Genomic DNA, 15,931 nt, shown 5'->3' with positions numbered 1-15,931 from the left:
AAATCAACCTCTTAAACCTCAGGATTTCTACCATTACTTCCCTACAAGTAAATGATATGAACAGCTATGAACAGGACATAGGTGGCTCAAGAAAGCATCAGAAAATGTACAGAACCAGCATGCAAGACACTGGAGAGATTACTATCTAAAACACCACATAATTTCTAGTTTCTCATACTCAAAAAATTAATTCAACCTAGAGAAGTCTGCACACAAAGGTGGTAAGAGGAAAAATCATACAGCAGAGACCAATTCTTTTCAAAGAAAATTAGGAGTGCCTCTGCCTGAGCTGGGAAACAAAACAGAGATGTTACCACTGYTTCCAAAAGCACAGCACAGAAGATCAGGGAAGTAAAATAAATAAACATTCAGCCATAAACTATCCACAAACAAGTTAGAACATGAAAATTACAGTGAATTTTCAGTCATCACAGATGAATAGGCTGAAACACACTATGGAACAGCAGCAAAAGAACCACCATTCACAGGTTTCCAAATGAAATTCCAGAAAGTTGCAGTCCTTAAAAATGCAGCAGAATGCTGTAGCAGGGGATTGGATATGATCACCCATGAAGTGTTTTCTATTCATGTCCTTATCTTAGGTGAGAGATCTCAACAGAATTTGGTTTCAGCCACCAGCAGCATCTGCTGTGTAACATTCCTCCAGTACCCCTGCAGAGCTGTATTTGACACAGCCACACACTGTCATTTCTTTGGATATTCAAAGCCATTGTGAAGTGCAAGAATCAGAATGAGTTCCCTGACTTAGAGGGATCAGGAGTGGAAGAAATTTCAGTCCAATAGGCCAGAAACCAGTCTGTTTGCTCATTTCAGCAATTTTTAACTAAGAGRCTACACTATTTTGACTTCCATACATGGCTTACCAAAATAATATTTAGAAAGACTGAGWTTTATTTTGTCTTTTCACCACCCAGAAACCTAACTGCAGATGCAGGGCAGGGRTGGGGACAGTTTTGACAGCAGAGCAGTCATCAGAACACAGTTCTGAGAGCAGCACCTTTTCCTCACAGGCACCTCCAAAACCACAGAGGGCTCGCTGTGCACACCACTCTTCAGTGGTGGGACCCAAATGTGTCTTTTTTTCAGAATGCATTAGTCCACTCAGAAATATTCTTCTGTCATCTTGAAAAATCACTTAGCTGCACAAAACCCATTGATCCATTAYGGCTTAGAAATGTTTGAGTTCAGAAATATTATGGTAATTGGGAGAAGAGAAAAAAAATCTTCCTAAGACYAGCTTGATCTGTATTTCATGTAAGAGAGCTTTGTAGGCAATTAGCATTACTGCTTTTTTTGTCATTCGTTTTTCTCCCTGATAAAAAGTGTCTTTTCAATACTAATAGTTGAACATAGGTTTTAATTTTGTACACAAAATACGTTTAAATTAATCTCTTTGATAAGGTAACATGTTCTTCAATCAAGAGATTTCTCTARGGGTGCAACATGCAAGAAAAGCACRTTTTCCAATGCATAGTCACTTTAAAAGAAGAAAGGGGACATATACTCTTGAAGTGATAAACTCTGACTCAACACATTCCCCTTACAGGGGATTCTTAAATTCACACTTTTTTCTATTTTCTCTCTTAGATTATAGCCTCAAAATCCAGATTTGAAGAGTACAACAGGTCCAGTGTCTAGCATGCAAGTTACTATTAAATTATACTTAATTAATTAAAAATTTAAACATACCTTTATCTTCCTCAGAAATCACTTTATCCATCGCGTAGTCCACATCAAAAATGTATCGGTAGAAGCAGAGCTGAGTGTACAGGGCCTTATCAGAATACTGAAATGTAAGAAGACACCAATTAAAAACCCAACTCAAAAGTGTGTCTCTTGCACCCATTTATAAGTTCACTATTAAAAAGTGATTATTTCTACTTGTTTCTTTTCTTCACTATTAAAAAGTGATTATTTCTACTTGTTTCTTTTCTAACAGTTTATATGTTGTGTTCATGTCAGCTCTTGGGATTTTTATTATTATTGGTACAAAGTGCCCTTATTACACCTCTACACTTTTTCTCACAATTTGCACAAAGCACTTATATGAATCAATGTAAACTTGCAAGCTCTTACAGAAACTTAAAATGCTTTTATCCATTCTTATAGATACATGTATCACTATGATGCCTTAGTAAAAAAATGAAAGTCATAAGAATGATAGSATAAAGGAATAATATTGTGCAATACAATGAACTAAGGAAAAAAAATTAAGAGATGATGCATATTTTTTTATGAATACAGGTGCTTGGCTGTATTCTCCTCCTCCCACCYTAGCTGTGGTTACATAATTTGGGAATGTGTCATCCAAACAGAACAGGTACAGATACACCTTTACAGCTACATCATCACCTTGCTCTACACATCTATGAAGGCTACTGTGTGTGAGTAATCACYCATGTAATTCAAAAATCTGCAGCAGTGTACATCTGGAATATGATATTCAATTAAATGTTCTGAAGGCCAGTTATGCCAAGCCTCTGTGCTGTTCCTCTAGTTCCAAAGTACACAYTTGGATATTTGCCTACCACTGCCACCATTCTGTGCTCTAGAAATTGCTTGAGCAGATATGAAATCTATTTTGACCACACTACAACTAAAACCTTTCAAGTGCATGTTCATCTTCCTTCCTTCCTCTTGCTCCATAAAACCACATTCCACTCCCTGCTGTTCAAGATACTGGATTTTAGATATTGGCCAACAATGGTTTGAAGAGTTGTCCATTACAAAGAATAAGATAATTTTAACAGCATCAAATTTTGGAAGTAGTGTCCATTTTAATATATTTAGTACAGAGGTAGACATAYATGAACCCTCAAAGATTTTCTTGATGAGCTGCAAAACAAAGGATGTGGTCAGACCAATGTAAAACTGCCACTCAGCACACCACAAGGAATGATCCTGAAAAATGCAGGAGAACAGCAACTATTTCTACTTACGGGAATTCTACTTCAACTCAGCTTTTCAGTCTTCTGCCCAATCAAGCCAAGTTTTGCTACTACATTCAGCTAATTTTACACTTCTATTGACAAGCAATAAGTATCTATAACTATAAAGCAACTCACATTGAGACATCTGACAACTATTACTACTGCTTAGTTATTTTTTATATATTTTAACAGTATAGTTTTTYCCACTTCATGTGAACCTATTTTAAAAAAAGACACACAGAAGCATATTTTATTCCTTATTAGCTATTCTACGATATGCATCATCATTATACTATTATACACCAGTTATTTTTAGTAAATCCTGATTACTGCTTCCTGAAGAAGAAAAAAGGAGGACGACAGCGATTAAGTTATTTGTTTAGTTTTTTAGATTCAGCTGTAATTGCTGGTACACATCTCCCTGACTGCACACATGAAGCAGGTTGAATAGAACACTGAAATTACCTCCTTCATAATAGTTTGTTTTGATAATGTATTGTGTGTCGAGATGATGAGAAACAGTTGCTGTCAATTTGATTAGCCATTATATTTTTATGTTAATTGCCATTATTGGGTCCATTCTGTTTAGTGTCACCATAGAAGCCATACAATGTTAGCATAAATAACAAATTGGAGTAAATTAGGAAGATATATTTTTGCCAATTCATTTTAATTGCCCCTCAGTCCTTCCGTCGGTTAACGCAGCTGTTGACCCATAATAAGCTCTAGGTCAATATAGCTGCTTGTCAATTCAGAAATGCAAAGTGCTGTGTTGCTGGTAATGGATATACAACAACCTTTGCCAGCCAACTGAAGCAAACGAATGACAACTCACATGAAAGAATAAAGCATCAGCTATAGAGTTTAGTGACCTGATATTAGTAGGCAGGCTAATTGAAAGTCACTGCTTAAATGGATAAAGAAAGTACAAAAATCAGTATATAAAAATGTATACGTGCACACACTGACAGATATACATAGACACACATGACTTTTTTACTGATAATGTCCTAATATCTCCTTCCCTTTAGTTTCCTGCATCTTACACTTAGTAACTGGTGGAAAACAAAATGCTTAAAGATTTTCATGCAATTAAGTATTAATATCATGGCATATTTATGAATCCTAGGACAAGAGGGCACCTTAAACTTGAAAGGACTTCACCAATTACTTATGTCACCACTTCTTGTATTTCCCTAATTTCTGACACCCTGTAAGTTTAGAAAAGGGAAAAAAAAGCCCAATCCCTAAAACTTCAAACTCAAATAATATTTAACAGTAAATTTTTTGTATAAAGAAAACCTGACACCCCTAGCATTGCGGAAGAACTGGAGCTAAATTTATATCACCATTTATGCATTCTTTCTTCCCATGAAAAAATGAATGGTGAGCAGATGAAATTCTATTTTGAAACCTTTATTTACTCCATGATGTTTGATTTCTTTATTTCATTAAGAACTAATGAAATAGTTCATCTTTCAGAGTTTCCACTCACGGAAAGAACATTTTGTTCTTTCATGCAATCAAACTATTTTAACTTGCATTTACAACAACAATAAACAGATGAAGGAACAAAAGGTATATAGTTTTCATTCACAGTTATTCACTTCTCTGACAGAAAAATTAGGCCCCTAATATAAAAATAACAGACGTATTAAAAATAAACCATTGTGTTTAGCCAGCAAAATATTAATTTGAATCTAGSTTTAAAAATGGCTGTAGAACTATTTCCTGCAGCATCATGAGGCCAACTGCAAATCTCCAACTACCTCCCCTGGAAGAATTTAAGATTACACATATTACATACCCAGAAACTGATGGCATCTTCTTGACAAAACTGATGAATTATGAACACTAAAAATAAAAAAAATTTACCATGACTAAGCACAAAACTATGGTACAAAGGACCATGTCAGCTCCCTCAGCCCATCACAGTGCAGGCAGTGAGTAAGGATTTTTCTGGAAGAAGCCAACTTCTGTAACAAGACGTGAGAACTGAATTTGGTTTTCTTAATCTGGAAAGAGTGAAAAAATAGCCAGTGCCCACCTTTCCTCCCCTTTTTCAGAAATGCCAAAGCTCAACTTTTTGAAAACAAAAGCCCTGGAAAGATTCAACCATTGGCATCCATCTTCCTACCTTAAGGAGGTATTAATTCTCCTTAAGGAGAAATTAAGATTTACAGTCTCTCCCCAGCTTTTCTGTTATTTAAGAAAGGTTGGTGGCAGCTGCATTTAGGTGCTGAAATGAGAAGGCTCCTCCCTCAATGCTGGCTGGTTTAATTTATATCCCCAGGAAGTTCAGCTGCGATGTCTCACTGTCCTTCCTCCCTTACAGGGGACCCAAGTGGGAAACATCTCAGCCTTTGACATCCATTCCATAGCAAAGGGCAGCCCAGCAGCCTAGAGAAATGAGCTAAGAAAGGAAATCAGGTAAGGGAAGAAATCAGGAAAAGAAAGAGGGAAAGACAAACAGGAGGAAAAGTAGCAAGGCAGAAGAAGACTGAAGYAGTGATTCTAGTGCTGATGTTTTACTTATCTGGATGCAGTGCTAGTTTACTCAACACTTGAAAGTTTGCTTTCTTCTGCACCTCACTCTCTCCCATTTCTTCAAGCCCTCTCTACAGTGCATTCTTTATTTACTATTGTGTCACCTATGGTTTTACGGATGATAAAGGCAATAAGAAATTAAATAAAACCCATCAAAAAAATTCCCCTTTTAATTTGCTAACTCTAATAGACTGCTTTGCAGAAGAGATAATTTCCACAGGCTACAGAAGTTATTTGTATTACTTCAATTAATTATAATACAAAACAGTGGCACCACTTCATTAMTCAGCTGCTTGAGAGAGTTACTTTTGTGAAAAGCCTTTTTGTCATAATTTTGATTAAAAAGAACAGTGGCTCTTGCTACTGTAATATGATTCAGTATGTCCATCAAAGAAATCCTCAATATTTTAAAAACAGGAAAGAAATAAAAGGAAACAGAAAAGAAGTGTCTTGGCAGAAAAATGTGTCTTAGGAACTCTTTCAAGGCTTAGATGTAATGGAGCAAAGCGTACAGGAAATACTTCAGTGCTTTGAGAGGCATTTCCTCCCCTCCCCCCCTTAGAAAGATGCAGTAATTAAAACCTAATTATTATCTTCATTTTAAACAAAACCTAAAGTGAATACCAATTAATAACAACATACTAATGAGCATCTGCTGTGATGAAATTGAATATGAATGTGCTGCAAATTTCGGGTAATTTATTTTTTCGGGGAAGTGCCACTGGTCTCAATCTACTGCTGGAAGATTCTATAGACTGAACACATCTCCCATCATGTCTCTTATGTGCAGCAATTTCCATTTTCAAGAAAAGGACATATATATCCCAACGCCATCCATTTCAAGGGAATAAACAAGTGAGYCTTGTTTTTTGCATAAGCATACAAAGAGGGTTTGAAAACTCACACTCAATTCCATTAAAAAAGAAGAGATGTTTRGTCACCATCTTTCCTGACAGAAGCCTTGGACATAAAGAAAATAGAGAAGGCTTGTATGTGGTTTTCTTCTTAACCCTCCAAACTGTCCACTTGTTAATCAATATTGGGGTTTTTTAGTGGTTTTGACTCACAGAGTCCACTRAAGTAGTAACAGGAAACTGAAACAGATAGAACAGGATTTAGATGTGATGAAGTTTTCCCTGGTAGTTATGCTAACGTGGATTGTATGACAGAAGAAGAGGTCCTGGCATGTACATGCAAGGATCAATGAAAAAAAAAAAAAGTCCACCAAAAGACTGGATACTCTTGCACATGAGATTTTTTTTCCCTTTAAGTAATTGAAAAGAGCTTTTCTTGTTTTAAGGCCTGTCTAGCAATTAATGAGAGCATTACAAGCCCTATTCCTCTTCCTTGGAGTTGCTTTTATGTTGCTTTTTAAACAAATATGTTGCTTTTTAAACAAAAAATTGTGTGTTCATCTATGTTTAATGAAGTTCTTCATTTGAATGGGATGCAACCCTCTCCCCTGATCGTGGTTCTTGAGTGAGCACTACAGCTCAGCTGAGCATGCAATAAACCACATTCAGATCCCTAATCCAGCAAAAATAACTCACTTCTTTTCTACTCTGGCAGAAAACCAACCTCCCAAATTCAACTGCCTCCCTGTGTGGTCAACAGCTGGCACAAGGTGAAMCAGAAAACTGCGTGGTAGCTGATGTGAACAGGCCAAAATAGCTGCTGCTATTAAGGAAAGACAGGATGTTCCYTGCTTTTAGTTTTGGACTGGAGCCCTGCTGAGGACCCAGTACTCAATCTCATCTGAGCAGCACAATTATCACACCTGGCAGTGAAAACAGAAGTCTTAACTAAGAATCATTCTTTTTCTRATGTGTGGGAATCACCTGCCTTGTGTAACTTCAGTATACACTTGTCACTGCAAGTGTTCTCCACTTGGAAAWTTTCAGCATCAATTTGTTTATGACTAATTTTTGATATTACTAATATTTAATACAATTATACAGGAGATAAGCACATAGAACTTGGGATTGAGACTTCAAAAAGACACTATCTGCTGCAAGTTATCTTATTTGGTAGGAACATTAAAACAGCAAATCCTGACTAACAGCAATGACTAATTGTTGGCTGAAGCTCTGAGAAGCCTGGTTTAATGCAAGGTGCCCCTGCCTAAAGCAGAGGGGCTGACACTGGATGATCTTTCTCATGTTGTTTTAAAGGCTCTGCAYATCCACAAAAATACCTACAATGGCCAACCACTGACTTACACCTGTAMTTTTAAGTTTCTGGTCAGAGGATACTTGTCACTGAAAGTGTAATAGGAGAAAAAGGCACAACCGTTGGGTTTATCAAATAATCCAAGGTTTTGCATTCTAATTCATATTAAGAAAATAAATTTTTAAAAATTAATTTCATCTGTAATCTGCCTCACAGATCTGGAGAGCCTCTAGAATATCCATGTTGKCCCTCTGAAAGCAGTGTCATTGTATAACACAGGAATCTGCAAACTACTCAGTCTGAATATCCATCCTACATTGATGTACTTCAGGATAGGGATTGTACAGAAATTCTCAAAACTATCATCCACAGCAGAAAGGTTAAGATTTGAGGTTTTCCACACCAAACCAAACAAATGAACTTTACTGGACATCTTATGAAAGACAGACATGACTCTGGAACCAGACTGACCCAGCAGTACATAGAAGCAAAATTATAAAACTGTATCCAACCAGATGCCCGGAACATTACTCTGGAGAAATACCATATGATCCCAAAATCAACTGTATTTTAAGAGCCTCTGATCAAGAATTTTTGCACACTTCAAATAATTTTCTGCTTGAAATATGCAGTATATAGACATTCTTTTGGTGTACAAGACAAATATAATTATTTAAAAATCCATGTTAATGATTTTAAGGGGAAAACCCCAAGCACTTTTAAAATCATTCATTTGTGGATTTCTGGAATTAGCTAACCCTTGATAATCTAGAATAAAAAGAAGTAAACAAAAARGACTTGGAGAAACAGAATTGCAAACCACCTCTGTAAAGCAAAGTTGTCATTTTGCTCTGGAGATAAAGTACCATGGCCAAGTACTCCCCAGTTATCTTACAGGACAAGCTAGCACAGCTCCAGAGCTCTGTCTAATTCCAGAGAACTGATGGATTTACTCACTGAATAAAGAGCACACACTTGCAGTTAACTATAGGTCATCAACTTATTCAAAAGAGAGAAAAAAAAAAAAAACACATCCAAAAGAACTCTCAGCACTGAACAGAATTATTTTAACTTTCAAGTAATTTCATTAAAAATTCTAGTATTTCCATTAAAAATTCTAAAATCAAGATGCTTTCTCTAACAATTGAGAACTAAAGTGTAAATATCCARGAAACTTACCTTAAAAAACACATGCCTCTACAATTGAAAGAATCAAACAATTAGGACTCTGCTGAGCTGAAATCTGCATACAAGACCTATATCCTTATTCATGGAAAATACAACTCATAATCTCTTGCTCAGGACTCACATTTCTCACAGCTGGAAAACAAATCAAGTGGGCCCAACCATGATGATTATATGAAACCATCATAAGAGTAGTAAATTCTGGCTGTAAGGAATGAATCAGCCTAAGGCAGACCAGAACCACAAATCAACCATCACCACAGTCCTCTTCCATGGTTAAGAAGAGAGACCATTATTAGAAGTCTCCTGGGTGCAGAGSTGCTTTTTACCATTTTATGCAATCTGCTGACATGCTCAAGAATGGTTGTGTMTTGCCAAGGATCAGCAAAAGGTTACTCCTCATTATCTTATCTAGGGCACATTCTGAATCTTCCTGCTTGCAAGAATAGAGGGTGCTGCTCCTGATGTTCAGATGCAGGAAGCTACAGATAACAATGGAAAAAGATGGTAGAACAAGTCCTGTCCTCACAATCCAGGCTGCAGCAGAAGTAACAAGTTAAAGTTTGGAAGTAAAGGTATTTCTGTTTACATAAATGAGTTTAATCTAGCTCTGTACTCACAATTTTTATTTCCTTCTTTTAGAAATAAATTTTCCTCACTGACAGATACACTTTACACAAACAYTTGGCAGTTGTCAGCTATCCAGAAGCATAAACTATAAAAAGTGCAATTTGTGTAAGCAATTCACCTTATACATCTTCATTTAAATTAAGATTTTGCTAAGGGTAACATTGCATTTGTTTGGGTGGCATTGCATTTCTTTTTCACAAAATAATTTATTACTATCAGTGAAAGCCCTGTTTTAATGGAATTTTGATTATCACTCAACAAGCACAAGTACATAATTTWAAAAATGGTTTATTATTAAATAAACAACCCTATAAATAGGCCAGATACACAGGCAAATAAGCTTATCTAAATACATTTTAGATGTAAAAGCATGCATGTGAAAACAAAAAAAGTATCATTTACAGCAAGAGAACTAAACATACTGCTTTGGATTACYGTATTCCTGTTTTCCAAGGCTTCAGGAATCGACTCCCTCAATTCTAGGTATTAGCAAGAGAKTAAAAACTTTGAAAAGACAGGTTTTCACCTTCAACTCCTGGTTTCTCATTTTTAAACAAACTACTATTTGAGCTCAAGTAGCTAAATAACCTGAAGCAAGGTTTGATCTAATGTCTCTGGAGCACCTCCTTAGACTTTAACAGAATGGTTCTCTACTAAAAGCTAAAGAAAAGTAACATTACACAKGTGACAAAGTACAGGACAGCATCTTTTCTGTGGGTGGCACTGAAATGCTRAGATCAATCATGCACAAAGACACATCTCAGTGACTCATGAGACAACTTTATCTGCTACTCAAGGGTTGAAATCAATGACAACACCTTAGGTACCAGACAACTCCACTAAGATTCCAGCTACTCCTTCCACWTGTAGTCAATGTTATGGATTTATCCCCACACACTTTCCTTTCTGGGCAAAATAAATGTTATTTTCAATCTCCCTTTCCAAATTGATTCCTCAGCACTCTAACTGGCACTGCCATCAGCAGATGAACTAATCCTGATGTATTTTAGTTTTTAATGCCAACTTCTCTACMTACATCTCTGCCACTGCCTACCAGTCTAACAAGGTTTCTGGGTGGCATAATTTTCACCAGACAATCCGTGTTTAAAACTGTTTGTCATCTCTGACATTTTTCAGACTGCTCTGAGAAAAAGACAGTCCTGTCCTGCATCCTTCAATCAGCAAAGCCAAACATGAAAAGAAAGACCCAATCCTAGGATTACCCATACGGAAAAAGATAAGTCCTCCCAAGAACAAGGCAAGAATTAAAAACTTTTAGATTTCAATTTCGTCAGTCGGGTGTGTTTATGTGACTACAGATAAAAACTAGTCAAAAATGTTCTGAAGATCAATGTTTCCCTCAGGGGCTAGAATTAAGTTTGGGTTTTTTTTCCCCCAGATGTACACACCTATCTGGCTGTATTAGGAGTTTTGAATGTTCACATTCAACAAGTGAAGAAATCTTAATCTTTCAAACTTTACAACCAACTCCTAAAATAATAGACAGGAAAACTGCAYGCTTTTTCTTAGCCCAGGTACCAAAACACTAAAGCAGGTCAGRTATTCCTTTAAAAATGAAATATGTTATTTTACCAAATATAAGTTACACTAATTTACCAAATACAAAGGAAGACAAAAAGTAATTTGTGTGGTTCCAAACAGACAAAACAAGAGAACTCACGGTAACAGGACTTCCAGACAAAAGTCTGTAGGAAGCTCAGAAGCAGTGTCCAAGTGAGCATGGACCTCAGAGTAAAACCATGTATACACTTTGCAGCATTTCTGAGTAAATTCTGACCTACAAGCTGGAAGAGGAATGTGTAATCGTTATTATTAGCCTTAGTACTTCCAAGTGCAAAGGATATTTTGTCTCTAGGACAGAAGAAAAACAGMTGGCTGTGACTGGAAGACACAGAACACCCCAGTAAAAAACTTCCTTTAGCAGCAGTATGCCAGTCTGAGCAATTTTTGTTTTTCATGGTTAAAAGAATTTTCTCATTAGGATACTAATCTTTGTCTCAGAGTAACAGTCGAATGATTTAGAACTAGTTGCATTTCATCAGAAAGATCCTTCCCCTTTCTGATAATAGCAACTAAAATCKTCCTAAGAAGTTCAACATCTGACAAGGAACTGGATCAAATGCTTCAAATGTTGGATTCTGTCCCACAAAGGAAGTTAAAACCTGACAAGTTAAAACTGTGACAAGACAGCCCATAAAAAAAGGAAAGGGGGCAACAGAGAATTTCACAAACAGGACAGACACTTCAGAAACCTTTCAGCAAGTCCTAGTGATACCTGAACTTGAATGTAAATCAGTTTTGATCATGGTGCAATGCTTGTAAAAGGATTTGCTAAAATGAACAGGTCAGATAAAACTAYTGCTCTCAAAAATACTCATTTCCACTGAAAGAGGTGAACTTCAACAGATATAACACTCCTAACAGAAGCTGATGTCTACCAAAATTCTAGACAAAAGGAGAAACTGGAGACTTTGTCACATCTTACCAACATTGGCATTTGAATAAACATCACCACTACTTACCTACATAGCCATGAAAAGCAGCTCAACTACAACAGAATGCATGGTAATTTTTCTAGCAACTTATAAAATAATTTACAGTCACTCCTCCTCCTTATCTGTGTAACTTGGCTGTGCTCACAGTCTCTGCACACTGAATTTCACTCTCTGAGCAACCACATTCTTTTTCACCAGATACCAACAGGCCCATTTTAAGACTGCACAGTGATGGTCTCTGCCTCTTTCTGGATACACAATTTTAGATGTCGGCTAAATCTGCCTTGTGAAAGAATTAAAGGGGAGAGAGAAACTAGATTTCAGTAACCCAAAAAAGCAGCTAAGCAGGCTGTCACGATACGTAGTTTAGAGAAATTCATAACTAATCCAACAAAATAAAAGCTTCAGTAGGCATGATGCTGGCTTTCCCTGGAGCTTCTCCTTCACATAYCTCTTCATGTGCTGATGTTGCAGAAACTCATGCTACTGCTATCACAGTGCATAGCCATTTTGGCCATTCCACTCTCAAATGAATCTCCAAAACTTTCCCATTAAAAAAACAGAAGTGTCTTATATCGTATAAAAAGCTCGTAGGAGGCAAAACACAATGAACCTCACAGGGAACATAAATTATGAATAATTAAGACATTTAAACTGTTAAGCTAGGGAAGTCATATTTCTGAGATTTAAAAGACAGCCAAACAAAAAAATCAGCCTGAAATTTAGGACCAGGGAAAATACTTATACATGCATGCAATAAAAATGTCAATCATAAAATTTTAAATTACAGTAAGGCTGGAAAAAAATGACCTTATCCTTTACAGTATCATGCAGCACCCCAATGCCCAAATTACAGGGAATAAAAAGATGAACAAGAAAGAGGACATTCCATTTGAGTCGAGAAAGAACAGGGCAGCTAGCTGCTCTCAGAGGACTTAGCAACAATACTCTAAAAAGTAAATTGAAAAATGTATTTAGAAAAAATAAAAGGAAAAACTTCTGGCCTATAAAAAGTTGGATTGCCTAATTARCCATCTTTATAAGCTAGACAGAACCATAGGAGCACCTAATATAATACACTTACTGCAAAATAATCATTGCTATTGTTCTATACTCTTACAACTTTATCCTAACAAAATTATGATTATTCTTCAATCTCACATAACTAAAAGCTCACTCCAATTCTGCACAGCAAGGCAGCAGATTTCCATAGGTATGGCAGCCCTGACACAACAAACAGCAGCCTGTTCATGTTGAGACTGGGTCCATAACACACATGAGAGTGCACCTGAATCAAAGGCTGCCAAAAGAACTCTTTAGAAATATCACAGTTCACTTTCAGTTCACAACAAGAGAAGAATTAAGGGCTTTCCACCTTCCTAATAAAACCAAGACTGTTGCTAGTCATGGTGCACAGATATCAAGCACTATACAGCCAAATTTACCAGTTGGGAAAGTTTAGTATTACCCTCAATCTTACAGCTTTTACAGCAGACACTTTTTTTCATTGTCTTTTCATTACAACCTTTCATCCTTATTCACCAAATTTATATATCCCACTCAATTTTATCTTCATCCCACTGTATAATTCTGCAATGGAAATTGTCTCTTGAAAGGATGTCATCTTAATACATTGTTTCTTCACAAGGCTTCAAGACTGTATTATCTACCTTAGGTCATCAATAGCTTTTTGTTCAGTGATACACTGAATGTGTTCAGTCCAGAACTATCAATTCTCTTGTTAAGGTTTACATAAGCGCAAGGGAAAACTGAAAATTCAGGGTTTTTTTTGCAAAAGGCTGGGGGAGTCGTGGATTAAAAAAAAAAAACTGTGTAGTAAACAATTAATAACTTTACACATATAGTACAACTAACCAGAGGAGCKGTCTCAAGCAGAAAAATAATTTTTGTAATAGCTAGCTCATTGTTTGGAGCATCCATGTATTTCTACAATTGGAATGAGGAATGGAGCTGAAATCTGACTGGAAGACACAAATTAGGTTAGGTAACAACAATCGTGTATGGCAGCAGGAAAGCAGCCAAACCTCATACTATTTATTATCTATGCCAACAGACTGTTTTGTTAGGTGAGGATTTTTGAGWGGTTTTCAGCAAGGGGAAGAGCATTCCAGCCTTCTCAAACCTTATAGTGAGYACTCATCAGCATTATGCACTAGCTGGAACCTCTGAGCTCTCTTCACAAGATCCCCCATGCAAAAATCTAGACAGAAAAGCACTGATGAAAAGTAAAATAAAACACTGAGAAACTGGCAACATCTTCTTATCCATGTGGAAGTAGTGGAAGGTATTCCTTCYATTTCTGCTACCTGGGTATTCTGAAGCATGACATCCAACAAATCATCTGGATCATGAAAAAAAGCAGAATAACCAAATGTGGATACACCTCTTCAAGCAAGGAGTTTAACTGCTTCTGTCAGAAGAGCAGAAAAGCATTTTGCCTAAATATATCATCACAGGGTTATCAAAAAACTTCAAGGTTTTCAGGGAGTTGTGCAAGTTCCCAAAAGTAGTTTTGGATTTATGAGATAGAATATTGATATTTCAGTTTTGTCCAGCACCATGTGATTTAACARGACAACCTATTCTTCAGGTCAAATTATGGTGAAAGTTTCACGTAGCATCATAACTGTTTTATCAAAACCTGTTCAAAACTTTTCCACAAAGAAAAAATAAGAGCAAAAACCTCTGTATCACGATGAAAACTGTTACCATTACAAGTCAGTTCCAAGAACACAGCTTCAACAAATGTTACTTCATAGCTTCTGGAACTTYTCCCACTTTCTTACATTCTAGAAGAAATGTCATTAATTGTACCACCAAAGTATCAGGAAATCCAAAATGGTGGTGAATTAATTTCTTCCCTTTTCATGAAACGTCCCCCCATGTAGCAAACAACTCCATAGGAACTATTCTGATTAGAAGTTAATTATTCTGTACTAGCCCTTCTCACTTTGTTCTACAATTGCTCACTCTTAAGACTACAACCCCACTTGGTTTCTGCACGAGAGATCAGCCAAAATCAAAAGATTCTAGGGAGCTGCTCATGCTGGACCCATCTCTAGACAGGAATAAAGTGTTATCTTTCAGAGGAAATGAAGGTGACTCACGGCCATTAAAGGTCCTGTGGGCACCTGTTAAGTTCTGGTGGTTTATCCTGAGCGTCCCAGCCAAATTAACTCTCCTGGAGTAAAATTTGCTCAAATGCCTCAAGCTCCCTTTGATACAGAGCTCTTCAGCTCTCACTCTCAGCTGCCACGTGATGTTTCTCTAGGTTGTTAAACAGCTGCTGTGTTCAATCTTTGAGGTAGCTGCACTTCAGTGATAAAGTAAGTGAACCTATATATAGTTTGTAAATCCATTTGTTATGTCTAAAGTACTTTGAGATTTAGAATGTGCAAGAAAGCATACATATTAAGCTTTTTAAACTCTAAAAAGGGGGACTGCCATAACTGGCAGGATCCATGTTCAATCACTTTGTACTTAACGGTTTGAAAAAAATTACATGCAAATTATTTAGAATTTTACTCCACTTTTCAAAGCATGAAGTTAAATGTTCCCATTTCTAAAAATAATAATAAAAATCAATAACTATTATTCAGTATTCATTTGATATTTCACAATGGACCACTGTGAATTTGAACTCCAGGAAAGGTTGCTGTTTCAAGCCTCCAAAGGGTTATTATATACAGCACAGAGAAATAATAATTTAAGAACACGTATAAAAAGCAGAAAACATCCTTTCTTTTGAAATCTAACTAAAGACGTTAAAAGACTGAAACAAATTAATTAAAATTACCATCTTACAGTAATAATGGCACTGATAACAAAACAGATACAGACAGAGTCTAGTTACAACAGGTAATAGATGCAGGAAAGACTATCCATTAATACCGTGGGCTCAAAGCAACACGC

The 15,931-nt window shown here is 36.5% G+C and overlaps 1 protein-coding gene across 3 annotated transcripts in view; it reads right to left on the bottom strand.

Moving 5' to 3' along the window:
• POLA1 (DNA polymerase alpha 1, catalytic subunit) overlaps nt 1-15,931 on the bottom strand; it is a 179,345-nt gene that overhangs the window by 37,990 nt on the left and 125,424 nt on the right. For all 3 annotated transcript variants that reach the window (XM_057375475.1, XM_057375476.1, XM_057375477.1), the window contains exon 36: nt 1,711-1,807. In XM_057375475.1, coding sequence (XP_057231458.1) covers nt 1,711-1,807 — 97 coding nt within the window. The remainder of the gene's footprint in view (nt 1-1,710; nt 1,808-15,931) is intronic.

The sequence above is a fragment of the Malurus melanocephalus genome, unplaced genomic scaffold, assembly GCF_030028575.1.
Source record: "Malurus melanocephalus ecotype Western Australia unplaced genomic scaffold, MMel_1.1 scaffold_250, whole genome shotgun sequence".
NCBI classification, from domain to species: domain Eukaryota; kingdom Metazoa; phylum Chordata; class Aves; order Passeriformes; family Maluridae; genus Malurus; species Malurus melanocephalus.
This window is presented reverse-complemented; position numbering and strand designations above follow the sequence as displayed.